Source organism: Polyodon spathula, chromosome 4 (assembly GCF_017654505.1).
Source record: "Polyodon spathula isolate WHYD16114869_AA chromosome 4, ASM1765450v1, whole genome shotgun sequence".
Lineage (NCBI taxonomy): Eukaryota > Metazoa > Chordata > Actinopteri > Acipenseriformes > Polyodontidae > Polyodon > Polyodon spathula.
In genome coordinates this window covers 30,363,546-30,383,714 of record NC_054537.1, presented here as the reverse complement: position 1 = coordinate 30,383,714, position 20,169 = coordinate 30,363,546, and the positions used below count along the sequence as shown (strand labels likewise).

At 37.7% G+C, this 20,169-nt stretch overlaps 1 protein-coding gene across 10 annotated transcripts in view; it reads right to left on the bottom strand.

Annotated features, from left to right (window-relative positions):
• Positions 1-20,169, bottom strand: part of LOC121314397 (anion exchange protein 2-like) — an 88,752-nt gene that overhangs the window by 17,443 nt on the left and 51,140 nt on the right. For all 10 annotated transcript variants that reach the window (XM_041247606.1, XM_041247612.1, XM_041247604.1 and 7 more), the window contains 4 exons: positions 5,841-6,006; positions 5,025-5,272; positions 3,895-4,037; positions 1,007-1,260 (listed from right to left, as the gene is read on the bottom strand). In XM_041247606.1, the coding sequence (XP_041103540.1) occupies positions 1,007-1,260; positions 3,895-4,037; positions 5,025-5,272; positions 5,841-6,006 (811 nt within the window). The remainder of the gene's footprint in view (positions 1-1,006; positions 1,261-3,894; positions 4,038-5,024; positions 5,273-5,840; positions 6,007-20,169) is intronic.

Below are 20,169 nucleotides of genomic sequence, written 5' to 3'. Positions count from 1 at the left end.
GAAAAGGTCCTGAGAAGTTCTTCCTGTCTACAGCTTCATAATGGTATGTACAGTATAATCATAAGCAGTACTTTATTTATGTTTTTTTTTTGTTTTAATTTACTTTTCTTTCTGTTCATTACAAATCTATTTAAAGGACGTTGCAGTTTTAAATATGGGATTTATTATTATTATTTTTAAAGAAAACAAAAACAATGTGTAAGCTACATATTATATGTGAGGGAACTTCAGACTGAAAAATTGTCAGTAAGTGAAAACAGCAAGGATGAAACACTGTTATAAGTGAACAGTTATTATTACTACTGTAGCATACCAACAGAGTAAGTTGATTTACTTTAAAATATATATTTTTTTCTAACGCACTACAGCATTAATGTGTCTAAGAAAAATAAATTACTTTAAAACTGTACACATACTACTATGTATATGAACAGTGCATTCTATTATATGGTAAAATTTGTATTAACATCCCTACAGTAATACAGGGTTAGTGGGAACTTAAATGTCACCATTGAACAATATGTACGTTATAGCAGCTCTTGAGTAATAACTTCAATGATCATCAAAAGAGAATAGAATACACTTGGTAATTCAGATTTAGTGGTTAATCAGTTACAATCCAATTTATCCTACAAATTTGATCCCTTTAGTTTATAATGGAAACCCTGCCTGCCTGTATAATTTCTTAATTTTAACCCACTTGCATCAATGTTCTGCAACTACAATTGCTAAGTATTACATTACTCGGATACAACACATAAACTAACCTTAGGACTGACTGTCTGTAGCTCCCTTGTGCATTCAATTAAAAAAAAAATAAAAAAAAATAAAAAAATACTTTGCCAGAGCCATCATTGCAACCAGGACCCTTCAATGCTGTTGCTCAATACTTCCTATAAACCCACTTCACATCTAAACACTCACACACACTATCTTGCTCTCCTTCAACCTTGAATAAACTCAGTCCACTGCAGTTCTCACACCCCACTGGAGGTACCATACTCACTCTTCATGCCGTCGAGGTCGGCAGTCCCCAGGGTCTGAGCCTCGCTCTCGTCCGTGGGGATCTTCTGGTACATGGCGTCCTCCACGGCGGTCATGCTGCCGATGCGCCGGCGCTCTCGCAGGCTGTAATTGCGGAGGGCTGGCTGGCTTTTGGAGTGGGGGCGGCTGGGTGTGCCGCTGTCCCCTGTGGGATGCGTGGATGTTCCGGGGCTGCTGCTTCTGCCTCCTGCTCTTTCTGCTGTAGCATCATTCTCCCTGTGCAGAATAAATACAGGAGGCTCAGACAAGCAGTGCAGGGGAGTGAAGCTCTGAACCTGTAATCACCCTGTCGTCAGGCCCCGGAGGTCACCCCCACAGCCCGGGTCTGCCCCAGTGCAACAGTCAGTTAGTTGGTTACTCGAACTGCCCTCCACCTACGCAAAAATTGTGCCAGAATAGCAAGGCCTGACAACACTAGCTTTCATTCACTTACCATGCTAACTACCGTGGAATCATTCTACTAGAGTCACTACAAACTATATAAAAACATTTGAACAGAGAGCCAGTCCAGTAGAAAATCTGAAGATTTTCTCTGAATTGAAAGGACAAGCAGAAAGTTTTCTTTGTGGAGAAACCAGTCACATGGAGTGAGATAAATGTCTCCATAGCTAATTATAACTTGAACTCATCTACAGCCTCAGTGCTACCAAATCTGAATTCTAATTTACTTTAACGCTTCTTATGTACTTGCTCTGTATTATATTGTGCACCTTTACTATGACTTTAAAGTGTCTATTTAATATTCTAGTGTGCATTGCATTTAAATCTTTTTTTTTTTTTTATATACTTGCTTGCTGTTTACCTTATGTCATCTACTGTACTAAGCACAAGTACACCACAGTTCTCATTCCTTACCAATTACTTGCCTGTTACTATCTGCCTACTGTATTTTCCCACTGGACAGCTTGTGTATTCAACAAGAAAATCTGAAATCATATTTAATTATCAATGAAGCAAATACTGCCAAGTGCTTCACTATAAAATGACGAAAACATTCAGTTCCATCAAGTATATCTTTAAGGAAAACTTTCTACCCGATAAGTTGGAATTTCTGTAATAAGGCAGCATAGAAATGACTACTAGCGGTGGGCACCAGTAATTTAACCCCCCACACCACCTTACCATGAAACAGTGAGACAATTTCTAATGTAAATATTATGCAAACAAAATATTCCCTATAGCAAGTCATGATTTTATAAGCACTCTCTATGTTGCTCTTTTAATACATTAGTAATCCAAGCTTTTGTCCAGCAGACCGGTCATTATCTTCAACTGACTTGGGCGTTTTCACCAATATCTGATTCTACACTATAATCAAAACTCAAGTTGTTTTGAGTCCACACAAACACTGCAGAGGAGTGTGTCTGGCAGGTTTGTTTATGTGACTTTACTTTCATAATAAGGAATACAAAAAAAAAAAAAAATCAGTATCAGTACAGAAGCCACCAAACCACTTAAGTGGCGATTGCTGGTTCAGGCAATCCATGCCACATCGTTGACCTTTCTTTCTTTACTGAATCTGGGGGAAGAATTTTATTTTTATTCGTCCCGTCCTAGCTTAAAGCAACATTGCTATTTTCTACACATCAGTACCACTTTAACTGCCCCATTTAATGGTCACACTGCTGTAATGTCTGACTGTTTCAGACACTAGAACTCTCTGGCCATGACAAAGTTTTCTAAAAATAAAATCACTGTTTGTTTTTTTGCTTGCTACAAAATTAAAAAATAATGTCAGCCCGTTGCCAGGATTGCTGTCAAACATGCAAACTTTTTGCATGGCCAAGACAGACCCAACACTGCACAACAGGAGCAACCCTGTAATTGTGCAACCCACATCAATCAACCAGAACATGCAAACTTGAGATATGGACTTAAATCTTCATGAAGACATTGTTAAAGACCAAACGTTAGTATAAGATCTTACTAAGGAGGTTTGCTTCAAGCACCAATGTTGGTTACACCAAGAAACAGATGCTTGATAAAATCCAGCAGGGGAATTCCATAGTACTGTACAATGCCCTAATAAGTCAAATGGAATGTACAGAATTCGGCTTAATTAAAATGCCATTGCAGATTAATCTGGAGTTAAACTAAGACAGTTATATTGGTTCATTTCAGTAAACTCGGGGGGGATAGGTACTTAAACATTCACAAGTGACCTCGTAATGCTGCTCCATTTAATTGATATAAGACGCTAAAGTAGTAATCCTGTAGCTACAACACTCCCGCTCCTTCACAGCACACAAAGACACTAGTACTGGAACACGAAAGAAACTAAAGCCATTATTTGATGACATGTGGGAAAGATTGTTCAGTTGTTTTCTTCCAAAAAGAATTACACCATTACTATGCTTGCATATTTATATTTAATACTTGCACATAGGAGGATTAGAAACATAAATCTGGTTTCATAGACTTACCTAAGGTAAGTCTATAAATGTGGTTTCATTTCTTACCTAAGGTAACATTAGGTAGTCCAAGATTTGTGCTAAATCAGGGTCTGTGAAACTGGGAGAAACAGGATTATCAGATACTTAATTCATACTTCTAATTCTTTTTTTTTTTTTTGGTGATGAAACTTCGAAACTATGAAGACGGAGAAAGCAAATGGTCTAAAGCGTGTGTAGTCTCTTTATAAATAAATGATAGGTTTAGCTGTTGTCAACCTGTGGGAGAGTGACAGCTAAACCTGGAAATGGATGGAGTGAGCTGTGAGGTTTATACTGGCGGCCAGGTTTCTTTCGAGTCCAGGATGAAGTGAATTTGTACATAGGGTTGAATGGTTTAGACAGGCTGCTTTCCAAAGCGCAGTGCTCCAGATGACAGAGAGGTGATCCCAGTACTCACGCTGTGTCAGCAGCTTTCTTGGTCTTCTCGTCGGCGTCAAGGTCAGAGGCCGGCACAATCTCCAGCTTCCCGGGTGGCGTCCTGCTGCCTCCCTTCAAGGGTGCAGAGTCCGAGTCCACAGCCTCGTCATCCGAAACAAAGAACTACACAGAAAAAAACACAACTAAATACTTTCCTGCTCGCTTGCTCTCTCTCTCTCTCTCTGTTGACAGATAGATATTAGGGCTGTCACTATTTACACTTTTGATTGGTTCATTTATGTTGATAGATTTCAGATAAAATGACTTTATTTTCTTTTTTTAAACAAATGATTTGCATAAAAGTGTAGTGTACCGGTAAATTAAGGCCTATACAGAATTTATTTACACATGCGTCCTCTAAATAACTTCCTTTTAAAATCCTGTTTTATGTATTTATAGGGATGCAAGTGTCAGTCGCTATTTAATTCTGCACAATTGAATTGTAAAAGAAATGAATCTGCGATCAACTCTTTAGTTGATTAAATCGGTGCGATTAATCTGTTAAATCAGAACAGCTCATCTATCCATCTATAATGGCAGACAAACCTGCATCTCGTTGGATAGCGATGTTACAGAGAATGAATTACAAAATATTACTACAAAACAGAAGTGCTGCAAACACTAAAATCATCATAAAAACTTTACTGTTTTCTGACTTCCTATAATTCAAACAAATCCAACTCTATATAAATAACAGTGACGTTCACAAACTCAACAGACTCCTTTGAGAATTGTATGTCGCAGTGAGAAAATTACTTATTCTGCAACAGCTATATTTAAACAAAATATATACAAATTATACTTCGTACACAACCTTGCAGTCCACAAACATGGACTGCAGACCTAGTTCTAAGCAGTGACGACATTATATATATATACACAATATATTATACATATCAGATTGAGTGTCCACTGCAAGCAGGTGCTGACATCCAGGTGGGAAAGTAACGTAGACCACAGATGCTCAGACCAGTAGACAGTTTAAAGCAGTTGAAGCTCTAGACTTAACAGAAAGGACACCCATCTTGTTGTCATTACAGATGTGCACCCTGAAATCCAGGACCACTGTGTTTCAATGCCGCATTAGTTAACTTTACTACATCAGTATACCTGCACGTCCTGGGAGGTGGTAGGGGCAGCGAAGGCTTCCTCCTGGGGTCTGCAGGGATCCGCAATCTCCTCATCCTCCCCCTCTTCCCCTTCCTCAATGGTGGGAGCACTGTCCCCTGGGGAGGTGGCGGCCCTCGGCTTCTTCTTGCCCCCCCCACTGCCCTTCTTGGAGTGTTTCTTTTTGCGCCCATCAGAGAGCAGATGTGTGGACAGAGGGTGGTGGATGTGGTGCGAGGAGTGCCGATGATCTTTGAAGAAACAAACAAAAACTTTTGTTTTAGAACTTTTGAATCAACTAATAACTGAAGTTAGCTTTAAAAATCAGCAACTCAAATGAAAAAATTCCCTCAGTTTGTCACATCACTGACACCAATCAAAAATACCTTCAGGTTTCATGAAAAATCAACTGTTAGGATCAACTTTTAGAATGGGAGAGTTTTATTCAAATTTTTATTCAAGCAGCGAGAGATGCCAGCTGTGCAAAAAGTATCCACTTATTCTGAATTTAAAAAAAACCCACAAAAACCCTTCACTGTATTCATTTTTTTTGTGAGTAAACTTGTAGCATGTTTACTGCAGTGAAAAATATTTTTCAGGAGGCAATGGCAGCATGAAAGACACAAGTAAAAATGTCAGTAAACGGCTATGTGAATATAAAGTGAATTCTAGATACTAGAGATTTGAAAGTTCAAAGTTATTTTTAAAAATAATTTGTGACATAAAAACAACAGGTGGTTTAAACTCTAAACTACTAGTAAGATGCCTAAAGAGCACACCACCATGTTTAAAGTCCCAGCTCCCCCTTGGTGAGCTCACATTCAAAGTCCTCTTCGTTGTAGTTGCGTCGGAGGTCATCACCCCCGCTGCGAGAGTGGGACTCGTGCAGGATCTCCTCAAATCGCTCCACCCCCAGCGTCTTGTTCAGATCATCTTCCTCCTGTGCTGGCCTTGTGCTCCGTGGGGACAAGGTTTCCTGGTCAGGCTGTGGAGAAAAGAGAGAGGAGGGACAACCGTTAACACACTGGAGCCTCGCTCAACCAAACTTCTCAAAATTACACCCAGAAGTGTGTGCAGGAGAGTTTTTATTTATTTCTTTTTTACAATAAACCTTGCCACTTGCATGTCTCAACGTCTAGTAATGAGGGGAGATTTTTAAAAATCTGTTTTTTAACTGCAGATACAGAATACACTTAAGTTCAGGCTTATGAAATATGTCTTTGCCTGTCTGTATTCAGTGTTGTTGCAGATCTTTCAGCAGTAGCGTTGTTTTGCAACTTCAGTTGTTTTAAATGCAAGTAGATAAACGTTACATTCAAATCACTTTTGCCCTTGTACTGATTCCCAAAGCACGTGTCTTACTACATTGTGTTGCATTACCAGCTACCAACAGCAGGTGGAGACAAATCAATTCTTAAATTCTATTAAAAGTACTATTAAAGTACATATCAGTGTCACAGCCATCTTGAAATGACAAGTTCTTCTCCTGCACACTAAATTGCACACTCATCCAAATCTATTCCATTACAGTATCTTTGATTTGATTTGCCAATGGACACACTCGTTTTTAAACTGTCAAGTACTACTCAAAAACCTGAAAAATGCACCGGATGCTTCAACATGATTGACTATTCTCTCAAGAGAAAAGGCAAGTCCAGATCTTTCCATTGACAACCTGACAGGGCCATAGCAACAGCAATGGCCACATGTAAAAACCCTGACACCAGCCTGCCTGCCTGCCTACCTGCTTGCTTTCGGGATTGTCCGTCTGCTGTCCAGTCCTCCTAATGGTAAAACAACAACTTCATCAGCGGCTCCTGTCACTGACAGTGCACTGCATTAAACCCAAGTACATAATCCACAAGTATCCTGCCTAGTCTAACTAGGACTAATCAATTCAAGTGGACAAATTTTACAGCAAGGTGCACTTTAAAAGTCTTACCTGGTAAAATCTACTATGGAGAATTAGGACTGGTTTAAAAATTAACAATATATGTAACATGATTAGATTTCAGATTTTTGACTACCCACTTGACTAAATAATAACCAAGTACTTTAATGGTTTTGTACCTCCTGTACAGCTTTACCTACACAGCACTCTCAATGCTTATTATACCTACTTATACAGTAATTGGTCATAAATGTGCAGAATATTGTTTTGTTTTTTGTAAAGGTTTAAGCTCTGCTGAAATGTAAATTAGCCAAAGCATCTGTTGTTGTAACTTTATGAACAGGAGCACGGAAACTGCTCGTGCATGTTAAAATACAGATTGAACCACCCCCCCCAAAAAAAAAACACAACACCACACACAACACTACTGCTGAAAGGTCTGCAAAAACATTAAAAACAGACAAAAAAAAGAAAAAAGGCTGGTTTAATAAGACTGAACTTAAATGCACTCTACAATTTAAAAAAAAAAACTTAACTTTTAACTGTAGTATTGTTTACTGTAGACAAGGGGTGCACATCTGTTGCAATTGCCAATTTCGCCTGGAAATCCTTGGTATCTCGTTCGGTACTCTTTCTAGTGATTTTTAACGCTTATGTTTATAGATGTAAGGGTACAGAAAATGTGGACATTGTAATATTAAAAAAAACAACTGATAAATATATAAATGAAGGATTGTTATTATCTAACACAAAGCTATATTCACATGTTATGTTATGTTGCATGGACTCTGGCAGTTTGATCTTGTTTATAGACAGCTGAACTCCTTTTATTTTTAAAAGTTTGTACAAATGGAGGGGAAAAATAGTATGTTTTAAAGGAACTCTCTTTCATTTCACACCATCTACCTGCTGGAGTCACCATGCGGTTTTGGTCAAGAAGCCAGGTGATGTAAGAAAGTAATGCACGCCTATTATGAAAGGCCTGCATTGTACTAGTAAGAGGAATTAAATACAGTATAGTATTAGCTATGCAAACATCTCAGATACGCAAATCTCCCTAGAGACATTCTTTGACTTTGGATAAGAACTGTTTGCTAAATAACAACACCACTACCACCACCACTCATTGTAGTAAGAATCTGGTTATTCCACACCAAATGAACCACATTTTAGGAAACATCCCCACCTACTGTCTCAGACTATTTTGATATTACATATGAAAGTACCTGGATGTGTTTTAGGATGAATCCCAAAAGATTAGTTCTCAACTCTCCGTATGTTTGAAGTTAGGGGTCTATATTGTACTGTACTTGCAAAAACTCCTGAACCACAGTATTGTCTTCTCTGTAGTTTCTCCAGGTTATCTACAGTAACATCAAAGGCTGCAATGTCAGTATAACAGGGTAAATGAGCCTCTGAAGAATTTAGTGGCTACCTGATTTAGCTACCAGCAGTGGGAAACAAGGAAAATCCTTAACATTGAAAATAAACAAAACAAACAAAAAAACAATTTAAGTTTTTTTTTTTCTGCAACTGGATTTGATGTAGGTTATATTAAAGTCCCTTTGATGACACAGAAAAGGCTGTACCTTTTTTCCTGTTTGCACTTGAAAAAAATGATGCCTTTATCGAAAGACCACATGCTGCATGTGGAGTCAATACAAACAGCCTGTGTTTTACACAGTAGGGCACTTCAGATATTAAACACACTGCATTTAAATTACTGGCAAATGTTAAAGCTACTGGTAGGACAAGTATATGTGTACAAGGCACAGGGGGATATTTTTGACTGTAATAAAGGGTTATCTCAGTGGTCCTCAAAGTGGTGCCCGCGAAGCCAGGCCATCGTGCCCGCGGCAGCTGTTCTTAAATTATGGGTCATGAACACATTTCTAGCGGGTCGTAGCGTGGGAAAATAAATAAAGCTTTAAACACGTTTTCCAACAAAAGCTTCACATCAGTCTGTTGACAATACTGCTCGCTTATTAGCTGGGTGGAACATAAACTGTGTCTGTTTCAGTTGCAGGTACTGACAGTAAGTGTAACCAATAAGAGAGTCAAGTTTTTCGCAGCTGTCCAATCATAAACAAGCAGAGGCTGAGGATTCTGCATGAAAATTAAAGGCGAGTGAGTACCCAATGGGAAAGTGAAAGATCTGACAGCTGCCCAGTCATTAGTGAGCAGAGGCTGGGGTTAATATGCCGGGTAAGCACTGCATTTCGCCAACTGTGTTATTGAGAAAAATAATAAATTTCAGTATTTAGAATTTAATTCTCTCTCTATATATTTTAATTTCACCAGACAAGGGAAACACCGTAGTTGATTTAGTTATGAATCCACTTTATCTGAATAATTGTACTGGAGATGAGCGATCTTTAAAACAGAGTAGTGTTGACAAATTTGCAAAACTGAAACATAGCGAGACACCATCTGTCATTTTTTAATTTACTTTATTCATGGTTATCTGTGCAAACATGCTATTTAAAAAATCTGCATTGCATATTTTGTAAAAATTATTTAAAGAATAAGTGCAGCACGTACAATTACTGCCAGAGACTTGTCCTTATCAGAGTGAGCCAAGAATAACCCCTAACCCCACTAAAACGTGCTCTCGCTCTCTCTCTCTCTCTCTCTCTCTCTCTCTCTCTCTCTCTCTCTCTCTCTCTCTCTCTCTCTCTCTCTCTCTCTCTCTCTCTCTCTCTCTCTCTCTCTCTCTCTCTCTCTCTCTCTCTCTCTCTCTCTCTCTCTCTCTCTCCTATATATATATATATATATATATATATATATATATATATATATATATCGTGGGAAGGCAGTATTTAAGATAAGAACCTATGTAATAGTCTGCGTGCCCCCAAACAGCCTAGTAAGATAAATTTATGCCCGTGCCAAAATTACTTTGAGGATCACTGGGCTATATTATACAGTATATATTACATAATCTAAAATACTGCAAACTCCTTTATATGCACAGCTATTGTTTACCGACAATTTTCAATTAGACAGCATTAATTCAGCATGATTAATTTATTTGTATTAAAATGGGCCGTATTCACAAAGTATTTACCACCCACTATGCGAAGTTAATACCCATTTTTTCTGAAGTTAATTAAAGAGCTCCTAGTCCTGCTTTTGTTTTCCCTGCCTACAGTAGTTCTGGATCATTAGCAGCTTGATTTTTAATTTACAAAAAAATGGTGCAGGGTGGTACCTATACTGGTTGTATTGCTTCACAAAAATATGTACTGAATATTTAGTGTACAAGATAGTGTAAGAGAAGTGCGACGGAATATGTTTGAAACATACAAAATATACGCGGACACTAAAAATATAAATTTAAAAAACTGAGCATTGTCCGCCCCTCCACCTCGTGTTACCCAGAGGCAAACCTTTAATTTCTTAATTCGCCATCTCGACAGCAAAGAGTTGTATAGCTCTCTTTGACTTTTTTTTGTTCAAATGCCCAGATGAGAGGGAAAAAAAAACAAAAAAAAAACTGAATGCACACTGTGCAAGCGAATGTTGATTTATCACTGAGGCATAACCAATCTCATGATGGTGAAGTTAGCTTCTTTTTTCGCCAGCTTCTTATTTGCATCCTGCAAATGTAACACAAACTTACTAAGTTACTGGGGTATTTCAGGGGTTAAATCACTTTGGGCCACTTATTATTTCAAAGTTGATTCTCACAGAGGGGTAACCTCTCTACGTCACCCATATGTGTTTATCCCGGCGTAAAACAGACACCCCAATCCATTTTGGGCTGGGATAAATACACATGGGGATATAGAGGGCCCCTGTGTGAGAATCAGCTTTGAAATAAGTGGCCCAAAGCAATTTAACCCCCCGAAATACCCCAGTTACTTATTCAATGTGTGTTACATTTACAGGATGTGAATAAGAAGCTGGAATGCGAACAAGAAACTGGAATTAGAATAGTAGCTGGAATGAGAATAAGAAGCTGGAATGAGAATAAGAAACTGGAACGAGAATAAGAAACTGGAATTAGAATAGAAGCTGGAATGAGAATAAGAAGCTGGAATGAGAATAAGAAGCTGGAATGAGAATAAGAAGCCAAATTCAGCATCGTACTGGAGTCACTTGACAAACGCAAGTTCATATTATTATTCATATTTTTTGTAGTATTAAAATGTGACTGACCTAACCTGCTTGGAAAGGTGACTTAAGTAAAGCTTTGTTTTGCCTAAGTCCACTGCAGCTGGTGCTGCTGCCATGCAAGCTTACTATATATATCGCAAGCAGCATCAATTACGTGTAAATAAATAACATGTATTTTTATGTTTATTAATTATAAAAACATTGATTACTGTTCTATATAACGCATTTTTAGACTACAGTGAATATTTTATTCCATTTATATGGCTTACCTGTAAAATAATAGGATTTTCAATCAAACATAAACAAGTAGCTATGGTGACATCACCAGTAAATTATGCAAATTCGTTCCACTGAAGGTTCTAACCTTCCTTTTGTAATGTGTTCTGAACCTTCTAAGTTCAAAATGTCCCCTTTGTTGCAGCCCTGGTAGTTATCAAGTTCAGGGGATCTGGAAGAGCAAGTCAGATCCACTTTTATAGGGCAAGCTGGGAAGTTTCTTGCTCTGTCGCTACTGTACCTCTCCTACCCTCTCTGATCAATCAGGTGTAACAAAAGCAGGTGCATAATGTCCCTGAAACAAATGTGTAGAAAAAAAAAAAATTAGGTGTTGCCGAAATATTCTGTAAAACAATCGCTGCTGCTTCAATGCATATAGTATACTGGTACAGAAGCAAATCACAGAACAAAAGAACATACTGCTCAATCACAAAAGAGCCTTCCCATCTTCGGCCAGGCATTACTAGGAATAATCACACACTACTGACTGTTCTAATACATTTGTCTGGACAGAGCTGTGTAGACAAGAAATATAGCATGTTAGGGAGTGAAACAGAAATAACCACCTCCTTCAGTTTAGATAGAATAATAAAGCAATAGAGTTTAAACTTTTCAAATGCTAGTAAGACTTTGTCTAAACACTTGAAACAATTGAGAGAGAGAGAGAGAGAGAGAGAGAGAGAGAGAGTATACAGTAGGATGTTTTATTTTATTTTCAAGTCTTTTCCTACATGTTATATATTTTATTTTGTAGTTTAAAAAAAACAAAAAAAAACCCACAATAGCAGCCCTCTATTGAAGGCATTCTCATAAGGGGGATTTTTGGTAGGTTAAAAATCTTGAAATAATATGCTGAGATTTAAAAGGTTATTTTTAAAATGGTAGATTGTTAGAAAAAGTTGATTAGAATAACCTGTACCCTGCTGCTCTAAAATGCATGAATAAAATCCAGGGGCGACATATCCCACCAGGGTATTGGTTAATTAGACAAACCTCTTAGACAGAATGCTTGATGCTGCTAGAGTAGCAGGATTAGGTTTGCAAATTAAATGTTTTAGCTGAACAACTGGTATTCAAGGAACATACATTAGATTTTGTAGCAGAAGGAGATTGGCAAAACAAGTGCTCATTTCCATGCAAACCCAATTTGCTTCAAGCAGTGCAAGTCAAGTCAAGACACATTTATCCAAATACCTCAGATTTGAAAAAAAAAGTATGTTATTCGCTTTTTCAAAATACAGTGCTCCCCCTTTATAAGGCGGCCCTTTATACTGTGCACCAGATTATAAAGTGGTACGATCATGGCTCCCATTTGCCCCATAATGCTATTACACTAGTAGTCTTATTATAAGGCGGAACACAAATAGCACGGTCTCTTAACTATGGCACCCAACTACAGCGTTGTAAAGGGGAGCACTGTATTATAAAACAATATTTTAGGTAAATCTCATAGGATTATAACCAGTTACAGTGTAAGAAGTCAAAACGCAAAAGATCTGGAGGTAAAAGTACTTTGTTGCGCAATAATTCTTTTGTTTAACTACCAGTTCCTGATCCACACAATTACTGTAGTAAATGAAGGTACTTTACAGGAACAGTAATTACAAGGATCAAGGATGTGGGGGGGGTCTGTAAATTAAACAGGTGTTCATGTTTTTTCAGTTCCCCATATAGTTTTAAAATTAGTTTCTACATATTTAAAGAAGATCTTTACTTGGGATGTAACAATTCATTGCTTATCGATGAATTGTGATACTTTCTTTACATTACGTATCCTATCGTAATCGCGGTAAGCCTACTGTATTTTTTGTACTGCGATACAAGTCCAAAAGCACAACATAAGTCATTGTAGTTAACCAAATAGATAACACTCTCCCTATCTAATTTTTAGATTAACAAAATAGTCCACCATTCAATGATCACCTTATTATGCATCATACAAGCAGCTCATCAGGACAATCGTGTATCGTGATTTTAACCATATTGTGGCAGGCACATCAATGATTTCCTTCATGTTGCACCACATTTTAAGGATTTGTTCCCACCTGATTATCTTTTATCATTAGCTTTACTAATTAAAAGCAGAAGAAAAAAATCCACTTGATTTCACCTGTTTGTTGTACAATTCAGGGAGCACACAGGTGCGTACTTTTCAAATACACATTTAAACCTAGACCTTTTATACCCTTTTATAGTTGTACATTGGGGAAGGGGATGGGAGTGCTCTGTAAATAATGTGTGTTTGTAAATTATTATTCTTGTTCAGTTCTGTTAGCATTCTCTATGCGTTTTGGTGCTTGTGTGACAGAGTTCAGGCTGCATGTGTATGAGTGAGTCACTAAGGGGGGAGGGAGCAGGTCTGACACGATCAGTAAGTGATAGGGAGTGTTGGACCAATGAGTGAGGAGGGGGAGGGGCTTGTGTGTGTGTGTGTGTGTGTGTGTGTGTGTGTGTGTGTGTGCATGTGTGTGTGTGGAGATGACAGTTTGAAAGAGAGAGGCGGGACCTGGTGGCGGGAGAATTGAGAGAGTGTTAAGAAAGGTTGAGTTTGCAAGCGAGAGAAGAGGAATGAGAGCCATTGTTCACCAAAAGCTAAAAAAAATTATAAACACAATGGTTTCCTACTATGTTGAACCAGAACTGTTGTCTGTCTCATTATAAACCCTGCAGCTCAGTGCTACAATATGTAAATAAATCCTGTTCGCCTGCGGGGCATATCAACTTCAACCTCCGTCTTGATCTGCTGCCTGACATTCAACAGCAAATGCACGCACCCACACAGCAGAAGGCTACTCTGTCACAAGTATTAATACCCTGTATCTTTCTAAACAAGGGATTTAGGGGAGCTCCCTAATAAAAAGCTGAATCTCAAAACATTAATAACAAAGTACAGTAATTGTTAAAGCTGTGTATAATGGTATTTAAAACAGGATTAATTTATCCACCTTTTTACGTATCCGCACTTACTCTGGTCCCATCGCAGTCTGTTACGGGACAGATTACTTTGGAGATACAGATCTGTCATTGACTAAAGCAAATATTGATACCAAGGAATAGCCATTTATTCTCCATGTCCAGATTGCAAAGGAGACAGTTGTATGAAAAACAGACTAAACCAATATGATAAATCTGGTCATTTTCACACGCTGATGTCATACTCCTGCATAAGATACATGCTGTATGAAATGTGATATCCACATGCTGCATTACTTAAACAGAAGGTGCCTACTTATACAAAGACGTTTGAAAAACCGCATTGATTTCTTGTTTGTTTCTTTTGCAATGACTCGCAGCTAAAATACAGACCATTTGATGTGAGCTTTGCATGCGATTACATAAGTGGGCACAACATCACAAGCATTGAAAACACACAAACAAACAAACACACTGGAAGAAATTAGCAGTGGCAAGACACATTCCAAGGATAAGTAGCATATTACTTAAATGATCAGGCCTAAACTTCACTTAATTAGAGGTAATTAGGTCAGTCTGTTGATCATTTATTGAGTACCTCTTGGGAGTTGTTCAGACAACTTGAATCACTGGTCAATTCGACAGTAATTGCATTCCTTTGCTGATCAATCAGCTCTAAATTAGAATCAGCCACTTTATGTAATCAAAAAGAAGGTTTTTACTGTATCTTACCAGGGTAGTTCTGAAACCAGGGACTGGGTGCCTGGACACAGCTTATTTATCATCTTGCTAATTAATGAAAACAATCCTATGTGTTAGCACATGCATTTGCTGCATTATAATTTTCTAAACTGTTAGAATAATCAAAGCAATATAGTATTTGATAAATATAACAAGGTGGTAGTTAATTTAATTCCTTTATTGAGTAGGCCTATACATGAGAAAACAACAAGATTTTTATTTATTTATTTATACACTACCTCACCATGGCACCTAGCAGCCGTGTGCGGTTCTGACGGCATGTTAACATACAGTGCTAAGATAAGGCTGGGGCTCTGCCAGGACTGAAAAGGGGTAAAAAGGCAAAACACAAATCCAACCAAAGGGTATCAAGGCGATTTCATACTCATTCATAAAACAACAAAAAAGAAATAGATCCTATTACGTTCAATTAAATTGTAATTCAAACAAAACACAAAATCAATGTCTTCTGAGTGATTCACACACAAAATGTTACAAAAATAAAATAGGTCATTTTTCCATTGTAAAAATCAATGGAATATAAAAAAAAATCAAATTTAAAAACAACAAACTTTCATAATGAAAAAAATACAAAAGGGTAATTTAAAAAAAAAAATGGTCAGGGTATTTATTTTTTTTTACTAAACTCCACACATTACTGACTAATACATACTGTAGATTAGACTAGAGGCTTAGATACAGTAGTGATACAACAGCACTAATAAGCGATGTCAGTGAAGATTTACCCATGGCTGGAGTTTAATAACGATAGTGGTCAAATGAGTTGTTCGGTCTGCAGTGTGTCTGCACAACTGTAGTTTGCTAACCGCTGTAACCTGTACAAACAACGTGGCCTTGGAAAGAAAGAAAAAAAAAAACAACAACAACTCGAAATAGAAACTTCTACTTGTTTCATAATGTAGGGAGCTGCTACTTAAACCATGTCATTGCTACTTGGTCAGTTTTTTTTTTTTTTTGGTGTACGAATTTGAGCAAAAACTAATTATCTGCTTGAAATGTCTATACAAAATTAGCAATTTACATACACTGAAGACACAAAAGGCGTTAGAATGCGTATTGCACCGTTGCATTTTAAAATATTGCAATTTTAAGCCCATTCTGTCACAATTCAATTTCATTGTCTAACCTCGTCCTTTATGCAGTACTGTACTTGATAACTGTAAGTTCACATTATTATTATTATTATTATTATTATTATTATTATTATTATTATTATTAGGGACTAATGGTTGTGCACCCACTGCTTACCTGAACATTAAGTAAATCCTGGAACACTTTGCTGCCGTTTCAGACAGCTCCTCTTCCTTTTTGAACGTTTTTGGGTTGGCACGGGGTTCACAGACTCAAAAACCACACAGTGACATCGCCAGTGAACGCGTACAAAGCGCCATTTGTGCCAAAACCATCCGGCCGTTAGTTTGTCAATTCGTTTGTTAATTCGTGAATTTGTCTGTCAATTTGTGAATTTGCCCAGCAATTCGTCCATAAATTTGTCAATTCATACAGTAATTCGTAAACGTATTTCTTAATTCATCTAATAATTCATTAATTAATTTGTCAATTCATTAATACAAAAGGCTGTACGGACCTACAAATTTCCAATCAACCAGATAAAACTTCCCAACAACCAGACAAACTTTCAACTGTCAATCTCGCGCTGTGCCGAAAACACTGCAACCTTTGTAGCCAATGGGAGCACACACTAATATTTTAATCAATGAAAATTCAGCCTCACTTAAAACTGCTTCAGCCAATAATATTTAGAAGGGCGTTATGTTTAACAAGACACTCGACTCTGCTGATTTTCAATGGAGACTTCCGTCTCACTGCGCGCAAAGCATTGTGGTACATACAGAGTCAGGCAAAAAAATTCTATGGGGAGTCAATGCGGGAGACGGGCAGTACAGGCAACTTTTGCAAGTTTTTTTTATTTTATTTTATTTATTTTTTTTATTTGGGAGGCATTGCGGCAAGCAGCCTGGGCATTGTGTCAATTGCGGTTATTTCACGCCCTGTGTTTATTTGCAGTGTTAATAACTTTACCGCATTTCCTAGTCCAAATATTCCCGTTCCTTGTGCACTGTTTGCATCAGTCTGTGGTTGAAATGAAAATCTTAGATTAAACAAAGCCAATCCTAACAAGAAGGTTTTCCCACTGGAAATAAACTAAACAATGGAAACTAAACATTGCAGTTCACACAGCTCTCCAATCTAGCTACTTATGTGAGTAAGTAATGTACAAACGTAGGCTCTCTACAGAGGATGGTTGTTGACAAGAACAGCAGCAATTTTTTTTTTCTTTTACCAGCTGAAATCGACTAAAAAGTACAAGTGCTCTTAAAAACAACACCCAATACAGCATTTTGAAGTTTACCTTTAAATAATACAACAGTGGTTGCCAGGCCACTGCAAACCTGTAACCCAGACGATCATTGGTGAAGCAGAACATGGTGCTACCGCACTGCCCCCACTATGACATTAAACAAGTCACCAATTTAAAATAGAAGTTTAGTAGGATAGTTAACTGAGAACGGGGTCCTTCCTAGTTTCCCAGCCCTGAGCCAATGCAAGTGGTATCTTCACTGCGGCTTGGTGGTTAGTAAACAACACAACATAAAGGGTTTGAAGGTCACAGTGTAAAATCTGATTTAGAAAAATGATCAAGTCATCTCTGACTAAAATTTGGAGTACTCCACGGTTAAAACTCTAACCCAAAATAGCTTTGACCAAAAAGTTCAAGTGGAACAAACAGCTAGATGGAATTAAGGTCAGTCAGAGTGGCAATGGTTAGCTCCACACTCATCAAAACAGACTATTCATTCTTGAATTACTTGATGTGAATGAAAAACCCAACACAAAACAACAAAAAAAACCAACAAAAACAAACAAAAAACATAGAAACAACCAACGTGGACATGAATGAAAAATCAACAGGGCTGCTAAATGAAGACTTACCAAGCTCATTCTGCATTGGGCCTGGTGGTGCTACAGACAGTGTTGAATTATCCGTAGTGCAAGCTCAGATTCCAACAAGGTGAGTGTGGCACAAAACCCAAGCCACCCTCAGTACTTCTACTGCGTTCTCCACCCCTAGAGCTCTGACAGGTCCCGTGATGCCTTAATCAGTGCATTATCTCAGTTCTCATGTGTTAATGAAACTATCTATTTATCTCAATGGCGATTAGACAAATTATAAAAAAAAAAAAAAACCCTAGCAGAGTTTAAGGACAATTTTGTAGGACACAGTCTTCAAACTGACCTTTAAAACAATGGCTCTCTTTGATCCACAACACTTAAAATGTTTCCCACTCTATATATGGACAGAAGGCTTTTTTTTATTTGATTTACTTATCACAGTAACCTTCTGTACACTGTGCACCGAGTGATTGGCTACTGGCTCATGTTTTGCATATGAATCCAAATGGTCACTACAGAGAGGGGGTAATGTGTTAGCAAGGAACAACTACCCCTTATTTCTCTTCCCATCATTTTATATTTTAATTTATGTGTTACGAACCATCCAACCAATTACACCCAATAAAACCTAGATGCTGCATGTACTCTATGTGTTCAATAAGTTACAGTCCACATTTGTAATAGCGCTTCTACAAAAAGGTCAGGTGCAGTACTGGGCACGGATTACTCCTGAGGTAGGAGGGACAGGTTGCTGATATCGGAAATAGAGCATTCCAGGGAATCATTATTATTTTATGATTTTTGTTTGTTTGAGATGACCATAATGCCTTGCTTGTAAGTTCACAGTAACTTTTGCTTCCAGAAGGCAAGATCAACAAAGCTGGAAATTGACATGTTTCAGCTTTTCTGTTGGCTTGACAGTCGTGTTTTCAGTAAATATGAGCCGTGCACAAACCTATCTGGAGATCAAACACAGCAGTCTATTGCTGACGACTGGCAACCACTATAAACCCAGTATACATTGATAAGTACTACAGATCACCTGCGTTGTACAGTATATTCCACATTAAAGGGTTTCTGCAACATTCAAATAGTATGAATACACACATTTCTTAATGAAAGTTTAAGTTCAATAACATCAACAGGTCTAATGTTAAAATTTGAAACCCCCAAACTTATAACTACATGGTAGAAAGCAAGAGAGGATAACACACAAATCTACTACTGGTCCTAAACAATCAAATGGGTCATTATATGTTGACCAAATCCTTCTCTACCATATTACATTGAACAACCAAGACATTGCCAGTCCAAATAAAACTGGTCATTATTTCCCTATCCTCTTGTTTTGTCTCAGTACTTTGTTGCATTTCTCTATGATGAAACATTCCTTAATTGCCAACAAGGACATAACAGAGAAACACAGTTGGAATAATCAAGTCAGAAAACAATTGTCCAGTTTGCAGTATGTCTCTCTCATGTTATTTAAAGCTAACTTCCTGCACTTTTTAAGATTCCTTGCCTGCACTAATAAAACAAGCCCCTTTGTTTCCTTTTATAGAGTGATAAACACAAGTCAGCAAATCGGCCTGAAAATCCCACCCACCCAAAACAACTTCCACATCAGCAGTGAGGCTTGCAGCAGTAACTGGGCCGCAGCCAAGCTGAAAGAGGCCTTGCGCGCGATTAAGTGCTGATTATTAGTTAAGGAATGAAAACAACAGCAAGGATGCACAGAGGTGACCTGGTTTACCCAGTGTCAGAAACAAAATAATTAACCTTCACTGAAAGCAAAACAAGCTAGTAGTGCTGGGACAAATCTGAATATTCAAACAAACATTCCTGAATGTATTTTAAAAAATAAAAAATAAAACAAAACAAAAAGTAACTTTGCCAGAATCTGGACACTTTCTGAAAGGGCAAGTCTGGTGCGAGTGACTAATATATTATATATATAAGTAAGTAACGTGTTTGATAATTAACTACAGTCTTACAGTTATAAGACAGCTCTTTATGCAGCAGAACTGGTTAGAAGGCAGTACGTTAATGGTTATCATTGTCTCCATAATACCACTTGCATTTTCGTAATAAGATGAAACACAAATTAGTGTGTTTTTATAACTGCAATTTTATAAAAGGGATACTGGGTTATCTTATCACAACCTTAATTCCATCATTAAAGGGTGCGCTAGACAATTCTTAAGACTGAATGCCAGCATACTTATCAAAGCCCAACAGCCCACAATAACCATGATAAATCAAGACCAACAG